Here is a 12,425-nt window from a genome sequence, read left to right on the forward strand (position 1 = left end):
TTAAAAGGTGTGTGGTCAAAAAATTCAATATTTCAAGTTGCGTATTTTTTATTTCTTTCATAGGGTTGTACAGTTTGAATACTTTTATCGATAATACTAGTAAGACATAATAATTTTAAGACATGTTTACAAATAGGTAGGCATTACCTACTAAATGCATAATTTTAAAATTTCCTATAATTAACTTGTAGTACACTTGTCTACCATGAAATTATCAACTGATTTCGTATTTGTTTCGTTTCGTTCCGTTAATCGTTTTAGGGCCGCTCTACACCAGAATGGCAGCGGCGAGGCCGCGATTTCTCAAGCGATACAATAATGAAGATAAAGTTTAAAATCATATGACACTGAAAGTGCTCGCCTCGCCGCTGCCATTCCGATGTAGCGCGGCCTTTAAGAGGAATCCACACCGCCGTTTTTCCATACAAACGCTGTCCCCTGTTTCCTCCCTGGATAATGCCGGTAGAGTTATGATTTTTTTCCTGAATATCTATGGCCACTATTAGCATGTCCCTATGTTTTCTTTTTTTTCATATTTTTATTATTAAAAAAGATAAGAACGTCCAAAACCCCAAAAAAATGGCAAGATTTTCCTCTGTGTTCAAACACCCAGAAAACAAAACTGGCCAAAATATACAAAAAAAATAAAACATAGGAACACAGCTCAAGCCTTGCTTTAATTCTTAATGAAAAAAGTACTTAAATCGGTTAAGTTTTGGAGGAGGAATCAGCGGACAACGAATCGAAGATTTTCTGTTCTTTTTTTAGAACTTTTGTCGTATTGTCTCTATCGCGCTCTGCGGTGGGAGACTTGAGATTGGTGAGACAGCAATACATTTTCAAATACCTATTTTCAATTTCTCTCGCCCCTGGTGTATCCTCTTAATGTTTATATTATTGCCGAGCATTAACGTCAGTAAAATAAAATAAATCAAAACAAATTTTATTGCATTTTTATTCAAGAAAAGTAAGAAAATTAAAAGCTTTCATTATTTTGGTAATAAAACCAACTTGTGATTTGGGTACCACAAACATAAAAATTATTTGAATGCCTACAAAAATATATTTTTACAAAATTATAGGTAAGGAATAATTATGTACGTTGTAGAACGCTTTTTAGTAATACATATTAGAATAAAATGTGCACTGTACGGTATTTAAAAGCAATAATTATAAATCTATAACATCAGTCCTTACAAATTATTTTATTTTAAATAGTTACGTGTAAATGCAACATGCACACAGTGCGTATGACCAGTTTAATAAATGCACTATTTTATTGAAGAATAAGAACATTGCATACATAAAATATGATTGTATTTTCTTCACTTAGGTATATTAGATCTTAAACTAGGTACATTATTATTTAAATTCGTTACACAGTCTTAACAGCATATTCAAGCACCTATTATTGACTTACTTAAATAATAAAATATTAAAGCGTAGATATTTACAAAAATAAACTTATTAATAGCAAATAATATTCATTTCTTCATGCATATTATGTGCATCTTAATGTTACACAGTAGCCGCATCTTATCTAAGTACTGTTTACCTACTTGATATAATCATCATGCATAAGGAGTAGGTCAATAAGTTTTATATTTATTTTACATTAAAGAAGCATATTATAATTTCGGTTTTTTATGTTTTAATACAGATTTAATAATATAGAAGTAGGTCGTTTTTTTCAAGAATTAAAATATATAAAAAATGATAATATCGATGTCGACAATTTTTTAAACACATCACTAGTAGTAATAAAAAAAATTACCAAAAATTCTGTTTTTTTTTCAAATGGTTATTTATGTATTTGTTGTTTTTATTTTTTACAAAATTATGGCAACAACCTGTGGTATTCAGCCGAGTTTTTGTTTTTTTCCAGCACATAAAAGGACTTTGGCTTACCGTTGCCAGAGTAATACTTTCTGAAGGAAGACTTTTTGGATGGCACGTAATAAGCCAGCGCCTCCAGAGAATTAGGATGCCCTTTCGGCCATGTCGGAGTGCTTTCTACGTTGACTACGTCATCATCAGCCAGCCTAGCCTGGGGTCTGCTCTTCGCTAATTTACTGAGCACCGGAAGATTCCAGTGGTAGACCCTAGCGGGTTTGCCGTTGCTGGTCATCTGTAGCGGGAGGGTCCTGGCCGCGGCAGGTGCCGGGTCTACCAGGCTATAGTAGTTGGTGTTGGGCGGAAGTTTGATGACGTACATCCGGGAGTCTCCGGTCGCATGCCGTCTCCCTTGCTCCGCGAGTCTCTTTCTGTGGTGCGCGGCGGGAATTCGGAGTTTCTTCATGCCTAGCGAGCTGAGGAGCTCATGGGTGGTGGGGTCTTTCTTGCCAAGAGTAAGGTTGTCGTTTGCGGACGATGCGGCAGTCACGCACGAAACTACTACTAACAGTAGTAGACCGGTCAGTCTGGAAAAGAAAGAAAATATTTGTTAGGCAAAAGTATATCGCATCGTAAAAGTCTGGATGGCCTGACTGGAAAGATAATAGACTATTTCGTGTAGATTTTTCTCGCAGTTTGTTTCTCACAAAAGAAAATCGGCAGTCCCGGAAAACATACATTTTTCTGGGTGTAGATTTTAGACATAATATTATTTTCGGAGCTGGTAGTTTCTGTTAAATAGTGATCTGCAGTATTCGTCAGCATACTTACTAATAAAGATAATAGTTTAGGCAGCGTATTTAATTATAACTAGCATAGCAGCTTATTAATTTATAAGTTAAAACAGATGCAGGCGCGGTTGCAGCCGTTTTGGAGGGGGTCGCTCACTAGTCACTACACTAAAAATTTATCGATATTATAGGATAACTAGAAATTTACTTTTATTATTTGGCAAGATTTTGAGATTTTCAATTTGACCTTAGATTGGGGGGGGGGTCATGTCCTCTGTGGGCTGTGTGTAGGTAACCCCCGCCTGAGTAAGTATGAAATTTTTGATGTAAATATGTGACTTTTCCAATACACCAGACGAAGACAAATAATTAACTTTGTATTTTATTCTCTGTGTAAATAGTTATTTAATATTAACAGGTTGGTGAAATTGGGACCAAACATAGGTGCATTCCACAAATGCACCGTTACCAACTTTATGACTAGTTAAAACAGTTATTTGACGGACCCCGCCATAACGTATTAGTTGGCAATGTTGGCATTACTTGTTCCCAGACAGTCAACAAACAACATTACCGTAAAAGTTTATTCAGAAAATGTTATATAAACACCGGCTTTCATCTAACGTTTTATGAGTTATGATTTTAGTGTTTGCGGTGCAGGTAATAAAGGCGGTATTTGCGTGATATAAAATAGCAATTGACAAGTCGAGTTGTTTGCTATGTTCACCAGCTAGGCACTCGAACAAATAAGGCTCTTATATATCTCTCTGGGAGTACGAGATGGGTTAAACAACAAAAATTTGTGTTACGAATTGAAAACTAATCTAATATATAAAAAATAAGTTGGGTTTCCTTCCTGACGCTCCAGCCTGCCTAGCATACGTCAACGAGATATCTCACTCTACATGTTGTCTCGTTTGTTGGTTTGTCTCTTCATCTCTATTGACCCTAGCATGACAAACATTTTTTTCTCGCGTAGATCTATCATCGAAATAACACATTTTTACATTATGAGACGAGTAGTTTTTAATTATCTCGAGAGTGAGATATCTCGTTGGCGTATGCTAGGCAGGCAGATAACTCCAGAACGCACGAACCGATTTCCACGGTTTTGCATTCGTTGGAAAGGTCTCGAGCTCCGTGAGGTCTATAGAAAAAAAAACTTTAAGAGAAAAGCAGGAAAACAGGGAAAATCGTTTTATGGCAAAACAACGTTTGCCGGGACAGCTAGTAAGTTATAATAATCTACCTCATACCTGCCTACCTGTTATAAAATAGAATAATTTTTCTTTTCTGTTTATTAATCTTATAAAGCAAAAAAAAGTTTCTACTGATGTTCAACTTTATTTGCTAAAGAGTTCTAGCTATTTGTATTTTTAGTTTTTACTTAGATTTGGTAAGATAAAGCAAACGGTAGTTACTTTAATAACAGCTGATAAGTTTAATAACACCTTACACCGCCGCGCAGTCAACAGAAACACAGGCCCGATTTTGATAAAATTTGGAATTCACATAGAGGAGACCACGAGGAAGGATACAGTACAGGATACTTTTTATCGCGGAAAAATGTACGATTACCGAGTGATCTTTTCCACGGGCTGGGCCGCGCACAACCAAGTTATATAATATAGTTAATAATAATATACCTAATTAACATTTAACATGTTTCATGCCGATTGCCTATGTTTTATGCCTATACAAGTCTATTCTGTGAGTTAAAGGCTGATTTTATGAAGGCTTCATTGTAGTAGACTGTAGAGTATTTAGCAAACACATGCGAAATGCGGGCGCTGAGTCAAGGGCTTAGTACAGTTTGCAACATAGCATAAAAATTTTAAAATTGGTTGTAACTTGTATTGTTTACCTATCTACTAAAAAATCAGCACGGATTTCTGTCAGCGCTGCTGACCTGTGAACTCTATACAAGGGACTCTATACATGTCGCAGTCGACTGGTTAAAATAGCCGTTCAATCAAACGGCTAGCCCTTTGACTGAACAATGCCTTTCAATCACACGGCTATACGTCGTTTAGCCGACTCTTGCTGACTGCAACGTTCAACACTACAGCTACAAGACGCTTAGCTAACTGGTTAAATTGCAAATTAACTAAGGTAACCATTAGTTTAGTATTATTATTACACAAGCTCATTTTGAACACAATTGTAATAAATACCTTGGTGATGCATTTCATTATCCCGTAATTTATCCTCAAATATTTCTTTAAATTTTGATTAACTCATAATACCTACATATGTGCCCTCATAATTATTTCTGTCTCTTTATTAACACTTGTATATTTACAAAAAATATCTACTTAATTAATACAACCACAACACACCGGCTAGTTTACGCCATATTGTAAACAAAACGTACCTATAGTGTCGCAGTGGTGAGCGAACTAATTCAATAAAACGGCTGCTTTTGAATCAGCTGTAGTTAGATCGACGCAAATATTCAAATAAAATGCTAGACGTGTGATTGAATGGCGTTGTTCAGTAAAAGGGGTAGCGCCCCTGGTTGCCGTTTTAACCAGATGGCTGCGAAATACACATTATAAAGTAATAAGTATTATCTATTATCACTTTATTTTGTTAAACTCAAAAGTAACGAAAATAATTTTGTGTAAGTAAATATTAGGTGATACTGCACCAGTCTGTGCCAATAGTCAAAGGTACTTCTACACTATAACCTAGCTAGACATGGTACGAAACATAATAATTAGGTCTAGACTTTTTTTTTATGAAATAAGGGGGCATACGAGCAAAACGGTTCACCTGATGGAAAGCAACTTCCGTCGCCCATGGACACTCGCAGCATCAGAAGAGCTGCAGGTGCGCTGCCGGCCTTTTAAGAGAGAATAGGGTAATAGGGGAGGGTAAGGATGGGATGGGAAGGGAATAGGGTAGGGGATTGGGCTTCCGGTAAACTCACTCACTCGGCGAAACACAGCGCAAGTTCTGTTTCACGCCGGTTTTCTGTGAGAACGTGGTATTTCTCCGGTCGAGCCGGCCCATTCGTGCCGAAGCATGGCTCTCCCACGTATAAAACTCTAGACTCTAGAATCTAGACTCTAGAGTCTAGGTTATTTAACTTTAAAGGTTTTTATTTTTTAACTTACCTAAGTAAGGTTGGATTACATTAAACAATAAATTGCCGCTGTCAAATTAAAAGAAAGTTGTTCTGAATGCGTTTTCTGACTGTACACTTAGTAGTTACTTAGTACAGTTTACATTCACAAGAATGCAATGTAGTAACTAGTAACTTTGTAATTTTCTGTGGTCTGTGCTACGACTATTTTATAGCACGTAATAAAGAAAGGCATTTGGATACGAAACAAACGACTCTTGGACAGTGGTCTATTTAAATATACCTCTACTTACTGAAGAATTTTCCATGAATCATAGAACATTCTTTCTAGAATTTTCCATGACTCACAAAACATTTCATTCAGACTATGTGTTGAGGTGGGGAACCTTAACCCTACGAGCAATTACATGTTTTTCTCCAGGCTATTTGCTCAAAAATGGCCACTGGAAAATGGAAAATGCTCTATGAATGGCAGAGCTTAGAAACGCGCACTTCTATTTTCTTAGATATTGTAGATGTTTTGTGGATGGTTCGATAAATACAAATCTGGAATTTTGTATTCAAATTATTGACCCTCGTTTTTATTATTCGTAGTTTGACCCCGTCTTTTCGTACTCTTGGGATCGATGTCGACTTTTGCATTTTTTTAAGAACACAACTCACAAGCCATATCAGAACTTCGGTTGTGTCTATTTTTTTATATTAAATGTCTAAAATTTATTTATTTATTTATTTATTTATTTATTATGGTACAGTTACAGACCACAGAATAACAACATACAGTAAAATAACATTAACAACACACGGCATTTAGACTGAGGTCCAATTACAACTACACCAGCATTGAAGGTAACAATATTAGTATAAGATTTACTTAGAGAAAGACAGGGAAAACACAAAACAAAATAGAACTAAAAACTAGAACTAGACATCAACTCGCCACAATAACAACAAAGTATAAAATAAATAAAAATATATCCTACAGTAGGTAATACAATTCTAAAGACTTAAAAACTAAAACTAAACTCTGAAGGCCATCAACACATATTGTTAAACATTTAGATGTTAGGGTCCTTGGCTAGATCACGTTTAAATGCAATCAGACTACAATTGAAAATATCTTTATCATGGCATATTTTATTATACGTATTACAAATTCTATGCAACGGATTATTTTTGGACACATTATTATATGTTAGTGGTACACTAAATAGCTGTTGAATACGTACGGATCGAGTAGGGATCTTAAATGACAACTGCTCTAAAAGAACAGTGTCCATAAGACCATTAACAATTTTGTAAAGAATACCAAGATCAGCAATCTGTCTTCGTTTCTCAAGGCTTAGGAGACCAAATTTATTGATCCGATCAAGATAATCCGGCAACTTCCTTCGCATACCACATCTACTACTTAGTACCCTGACAAATCTTCTCTGAACTGCTTCAATTCTGTCGATATGAACACTATACATAGGCGACCATACAGATGAACAGTACTCAAGAATACTTCTAACTAGGGCTACATAAAGTAAGATCCAAGTACAAGGGTTCTTAAAAGGCTTGCTGTCCGAGAAACAAATGACAGCATATTATGGGCCCTGCTGCATATGGAGTCATAGTGCGACCGAAATGATAGTGTGGTATCAAAAATAATTCCCAAGTCACTTATTACTGAGACACGAGATAAAGGCTTATCATTTATGTTATAAGTATAACTTATTATATTTTTTTTTCTTGTAAAAGTAATAATTTGACATTTATTAGCATTTAGTCCCATAAGATTGCGTTTGCACCATTCAGCCAAAACATCTAGATCTCTCTGAAGAGCTAAGCAATCACTGATATCAAATATAATTCTAAAGATCTTTAGGTCATCTGCATATGCTAAGCAATTACATTTTATGCAATCTAAGAGGTCATTTATAAACATTAAAAATAACAGCGGACCCAGAATTGAACCTTGCGGAACACCCGACGTCGCAGTGTACTGAATAGAATCATAACCACTTAAAGCGACCAACTGTGTTCTATTTATTAAGTATGATGCTAGCCACCGATGTAGATTACCATGTATGCCCTGATGGTAGGCTTTGATCAATAGTATTGAATGGTTAACCTTGTCAAACGCTTTTGAGAAGTCTGTGTAGATAGAGTCAGTTTGTTTTCGAATATTAAAAGAATTACATATATAACTAGTATAGGTAAGTAAATTTGAGTTTGTAGATCTACCTTTAACAAATCCATGTTGATTAGGACTTAACATATGTTGAAAATGGTAATATATTTGGTCATGCACTAGGCTTTCAAAAATTCTAGCAAACCAGCTTAAAATACTAATCGGACGGTAATTAGTGACATTGAAATGATCCAGGTATTTCTAGAATTTAAGTACATATTATATATTATATAATATTATTCAGCTCTACTTAATATACGTTTTCCCAAATGAACATTTTCCTTCCTTATGAGTCATGACTCATGAAGTCATTATGTACTTACTAATTTTTTTCTTCACTGTTAATATAATAATAGTGAGGTGAAATATCGATTGATATCGAATCGATTCGCACTGGCCACTCGATACTAACTCGAGTCAAGTTCATCATTCATGCCGACCCCGATTTTTATGTGCCATGAGAAATTGGTACTTACCTCATTTTGATTTTGCACAATTAATTTGCAGTGAAACATCGATTTATGTCACAGTATAGCAATATGACATAGGACTAATATTGCTATAAGTACTGTGTTTATGTTAAGTATGTTACAACAGCCGTGTTCGTTTCATTTTTTCGCAGTTTGGCAGCTGACTGTCAACTTCATAATTGAGTGTCATGTTCAATAAAATCCTAACAATTTCCGTCAGAACTGTTAGGATGTTATTGAACATGACACTCAATTATGAAGTTGACAGTCAGCTGCCAAACTGCGAAAAAATGAAACAAACACGGCTAACGCTACAAGAAACTTCAGGCAAGTTGGTTTGGTTGAAATTAGAACTAACCCTGCGATCTTTATGTTATCGATATTATTTAGAAATCAGCTGTTTCACATCCTTGGATTGAAAAGAAAATAAACACTTAGGGCCTGTTTCACCACTTCCTGATAAGGCTATCCACCACTTAACTTGACAGATAGAGTATGGAGAATCTGTCAAATAAGCCTATCCGGCACCTTATCAGGAAGTGGTGAAACAGGCCCTTAATATGTAGTCCCAGAACTCAAAACATGTCCATTACTAATTAAAATCAGTTCGGCAGTTCAACCGTGAAGCGGTAACAGACAAACAGACACACTTTCGCATTTATAATACTTGTGTATGAGTTTAATTTTCTATAGAAATAAACAGTTTCTAACAGACAATGAGTAATTTTATAATAATGGCAGCATTCAACGAAATTACTGTGCAGCGAAATGATTTAAATGGATAGTGTGAGTAATGATCATTATTGTTTTAAGCAACCCAGTGATCTAGACCAGCAATTCTCAAACTGTGTCCCGCGGAGCCCTGGGGCTCAGCCAGCGTTGCCAGACGTCCCGATTTTTTCATCAAAATTAAATGTCCCGCGCGGGACAGGCTCAGTCCCGCTTTTCGGGCAAAGCCCGAAGTCCGAACGTACGTGCAGCGTAGGAAGAAATGTGCGTACTGAAGATAATAGTGTGGGAGGTAGAGGGGTGGATTTTCGTTGGCTACTTTAACTATCTATTGTCATGTAAACGTTATTTTAACGCAAATATAAAGAAAAAAAAACAAAAACTTTTGATTTTATACCGTTTTTTACTTTGTCCCGCTTTTGACTGAAGAATTCCGTTTTTTCACTCAAAAAGTTCCAAAAAAAATCTGGCAACGCTGAGCTCAGCAAACACCTAGTAGGTGCTCCGTGAACAATACATGATTTGTTTTTGAGTGTCATCAGATACCAGCTTGGATACAATTCATTCAAAGACAAAACATTCTTTTTGGGGGGGGGGTCCATCAAAGATGGCCGCCACCAATAAGTTTGAGAACCGCTGATCTAGAGAGTTCGCAAAAATTATAACTATTACGAAAAGGAAAACGTCTAACTTTAAAAATATAGAGCAGGCTAATAGCTGTTACAATTAGCCCGTAATTTAGTTTAAAGTGGGCTAAATGCTTAATTCGAGTTTAAGCATTATATGACTATTATTCGATTTTATTATAACTATTACAATATCTATAATATAAAAATGAGTCGCTGAATGTGTTGCTAAGCGCAAAACTCGAGGACGGCTGAACGGATTGGGCTAATTTTAGTCTTAAAATATTCGTAGAAGTCCAGGGAAGGTTTTTAAGTGACACGAAGTTCACCGGGACAGCTAGTGTAAAATAAAAGCATAAAAGTATCGCGATGGTGAATCATCATTACTCAGTACTCAGTAGTGATGCGCTTAGAATAAAGATGGATGCACATATTAATGATGCCGACAAAATGGTACATGAAATCTTACAAAATATATTTTTTATGGTACCTTCCCAGCACATCAAGCGGGGATGATATTTTTGCGTCTATCCCACCGTGTGGGGTGTCGTTGGATAGGTTTTTTAAAAATTTTATTTGTGAAATATGAAGTTTCAAAGTGGAAAAAATCGTTAGATTTTAGAATTCAGTGTCCCCCCCTTCTACCAGCTAAACGGTTGCTTCTAAAAAAGTGAAAAATTCACGGGAGTAGGTAATATGCTGAATTTAAAAGGAAAATTATCACGGCTAAGAAGACTTTAAATATAAGTTATTGAGTAATAGTCGATCAACTAAAAGTATAAATAATACTTTTATTGGGCGAAGTATAAGGGAACTTTTCTTTCAAATTCATTTGAACGTAACTGAGATGATGTTGGTAGTACATAGTATAAAACACGTTATAATTTATGTACATTCATTGACCATACAAAAATGCCGAATTACAGCTTTGTAGCGTTGTAGGTCAGTCTCTGGGTAAAACCGCGGACAGACAGACGGACGGACAGACCGAAACTAGGATTCCTTGTTGACTACGGAACCCTAAAAATGGATATCCAGTTGTGTTAGTAACGCTATACTTAACTCGATAAAAGCTAAACCGATTCTGCTAATTTTAGTCTTAAAAATAAGTATAATCTTTGAAGTCCGGAAGGTTTTTAAGTGACATGAAGTTCACTGGGACAGCTAGTTGGTCCATATAAAATTATCCGAGCCTTAATGGCCTGGCAAATTTTTTACTATTTACGAATTACGATACACTTCACACCTCAATCATTAAAATCAGATTAGAGACGTTTAACGGTGGAAATGAACATACAGGCTGCCGAAATCACTAAGCTTTTTTCACTTCGCTAAAGTCGTAACATGTACAAATTGTGTAAGGTGCGTTTCATCAAAATAGGTTTAGTAGTTTTTGAGATACTTAGGGAATTTTAATTCTCTATTTCGTACAATTTAAAGACGGTTTTCTCTTTTAAAAAATACTATTAATTCGTCACAAAACGTGTACTCGACAGCGCGTATTGAACCAAACTGTGCAGTGTCGTTTGACAAACCGTTTAAACCGACATCAAACGGTTGCGTCAAACACGGGTTTGAATCAAACCGTTTGATCGTCTCGGGGGCCCTTTAGATTGATTTGAAAGGGATGACACTACGATGTTGCCACTTTTTAATTTCCTCACTTTCTTGACAGACTATAGTCTATAACTTCGCTATCAAAAGTAGCGAATGGAATATGACTAAGCACTGTACAAACAACTCTTTTATTAGGTAAAGGGGTTAGTGAGCAAATAGAAACACGTTTGTTCTTCATCATCTATTTACAAACTTTTAGAATGTTTGTCAAATCGCAAACCACTTAACCCTAAGAAGCTAGTGCGTGGGCGTTTGACGGTCGGGGTCACCAGAAGCGGTCAACGCACCATGTGCAATGTCGCATGCACTTTCGTAACTTTACGCCCGGCGGCCATCTTTGTTTTTTGTTCTATTCTCAAATACGAAGGCCAATAACATACTCGCATATTTGTAATACTTCGTAGTTCGTACGATTGTTATATTGTGTTTAGTAAGTATAAGTTATTCTACATCTTAATGCTATGATAACGAAAATTCGGCGATATATACGTGGGAGAGCCATGCTTCGGCACGAATGAGCCGGCTCGACCGGAGAAATACCACGTTCTCACAGAAAACCGACGTGAAACAGCGCTAGCGCTGTGTTTCGCAGAGTGAGTGAGTTTACCGGACGCCCAATCCCCTACCCTATTCCTTCCCTACCCTCCCCTATTCCCTTCCCATCCCTACCCTCCCCTATTACCCTATTCCCTCTTAAAAGGCCGGCAACGCACCTACAGCTCTTCTGATGCTGCGAGTGTCCATGGGCGACGGGAGTTGCTTTCCATCAGGTGACCCGTTTGCTCGTTTTCATAAAAAAAAAGTAAAATATGCAAAAGTGTGTCTATCTGTCCGTCCATTCGTCCGCTAATCTAACCGTCTGTTTGTTAAGTACGAGGTACCTCTTTACCCTTAATCCGCTCACTGATTGTGATGAAAGGATAAAGGATATTTCCTTAAAGTATTCTTTAGGATAGTTTCTGTCCTGCAAAAAAAAACACTGCACAGAATGCAAAGAAGACTTGCGAGTTGCGACTTGCGGAAAGTGGGAACTGGTAACCATCTAATATGTAATATAATAAAATAACTAGGTGTTTGACCGAGCTTTGCTCGGTA

At 36.5% G+C, this 12,425-nt stretch overlaps 1 protein-coding gene across 1 annotated transcript in view; it reads right to left on the minus strand.

The window, feature by feature from the left end:
• Window positions 1-1,794: 1,794 nt before the first annotated feature.
• The window catches only part of LOC121732505, a 44,206-nt gene continuing 33,575 nt past the window's right edge, over window positions 1,795-12,425 (minus strand). Inside the window, exon 2 of the mRNA XM_042122405.1 lies at window positions 1,795-2,420. Coding sequence (XP_041978339.1) covers window positions 1,838-2,420 — 583 coding nt within the window. The 3' untranslated portion in view covers window positions 1,795-1,837. The remainder of the gene's footprint in view (window positions 2,421-12,425) is intronic.

This window comes from Aricia agestis, chromosome 12, assembly GCF_905147365.1.
Source record: "Aricia agestis chromosome 12, ilAriAges1.1, whole genome shotgun sequence".
In the NCBI taxonomy this organism is placed as follows: Eukaryota; Metazoa; Arthropoda; class Insecta; order Lepidoptera; family Lycaenidae; genus Aricia; species Aricia agestis.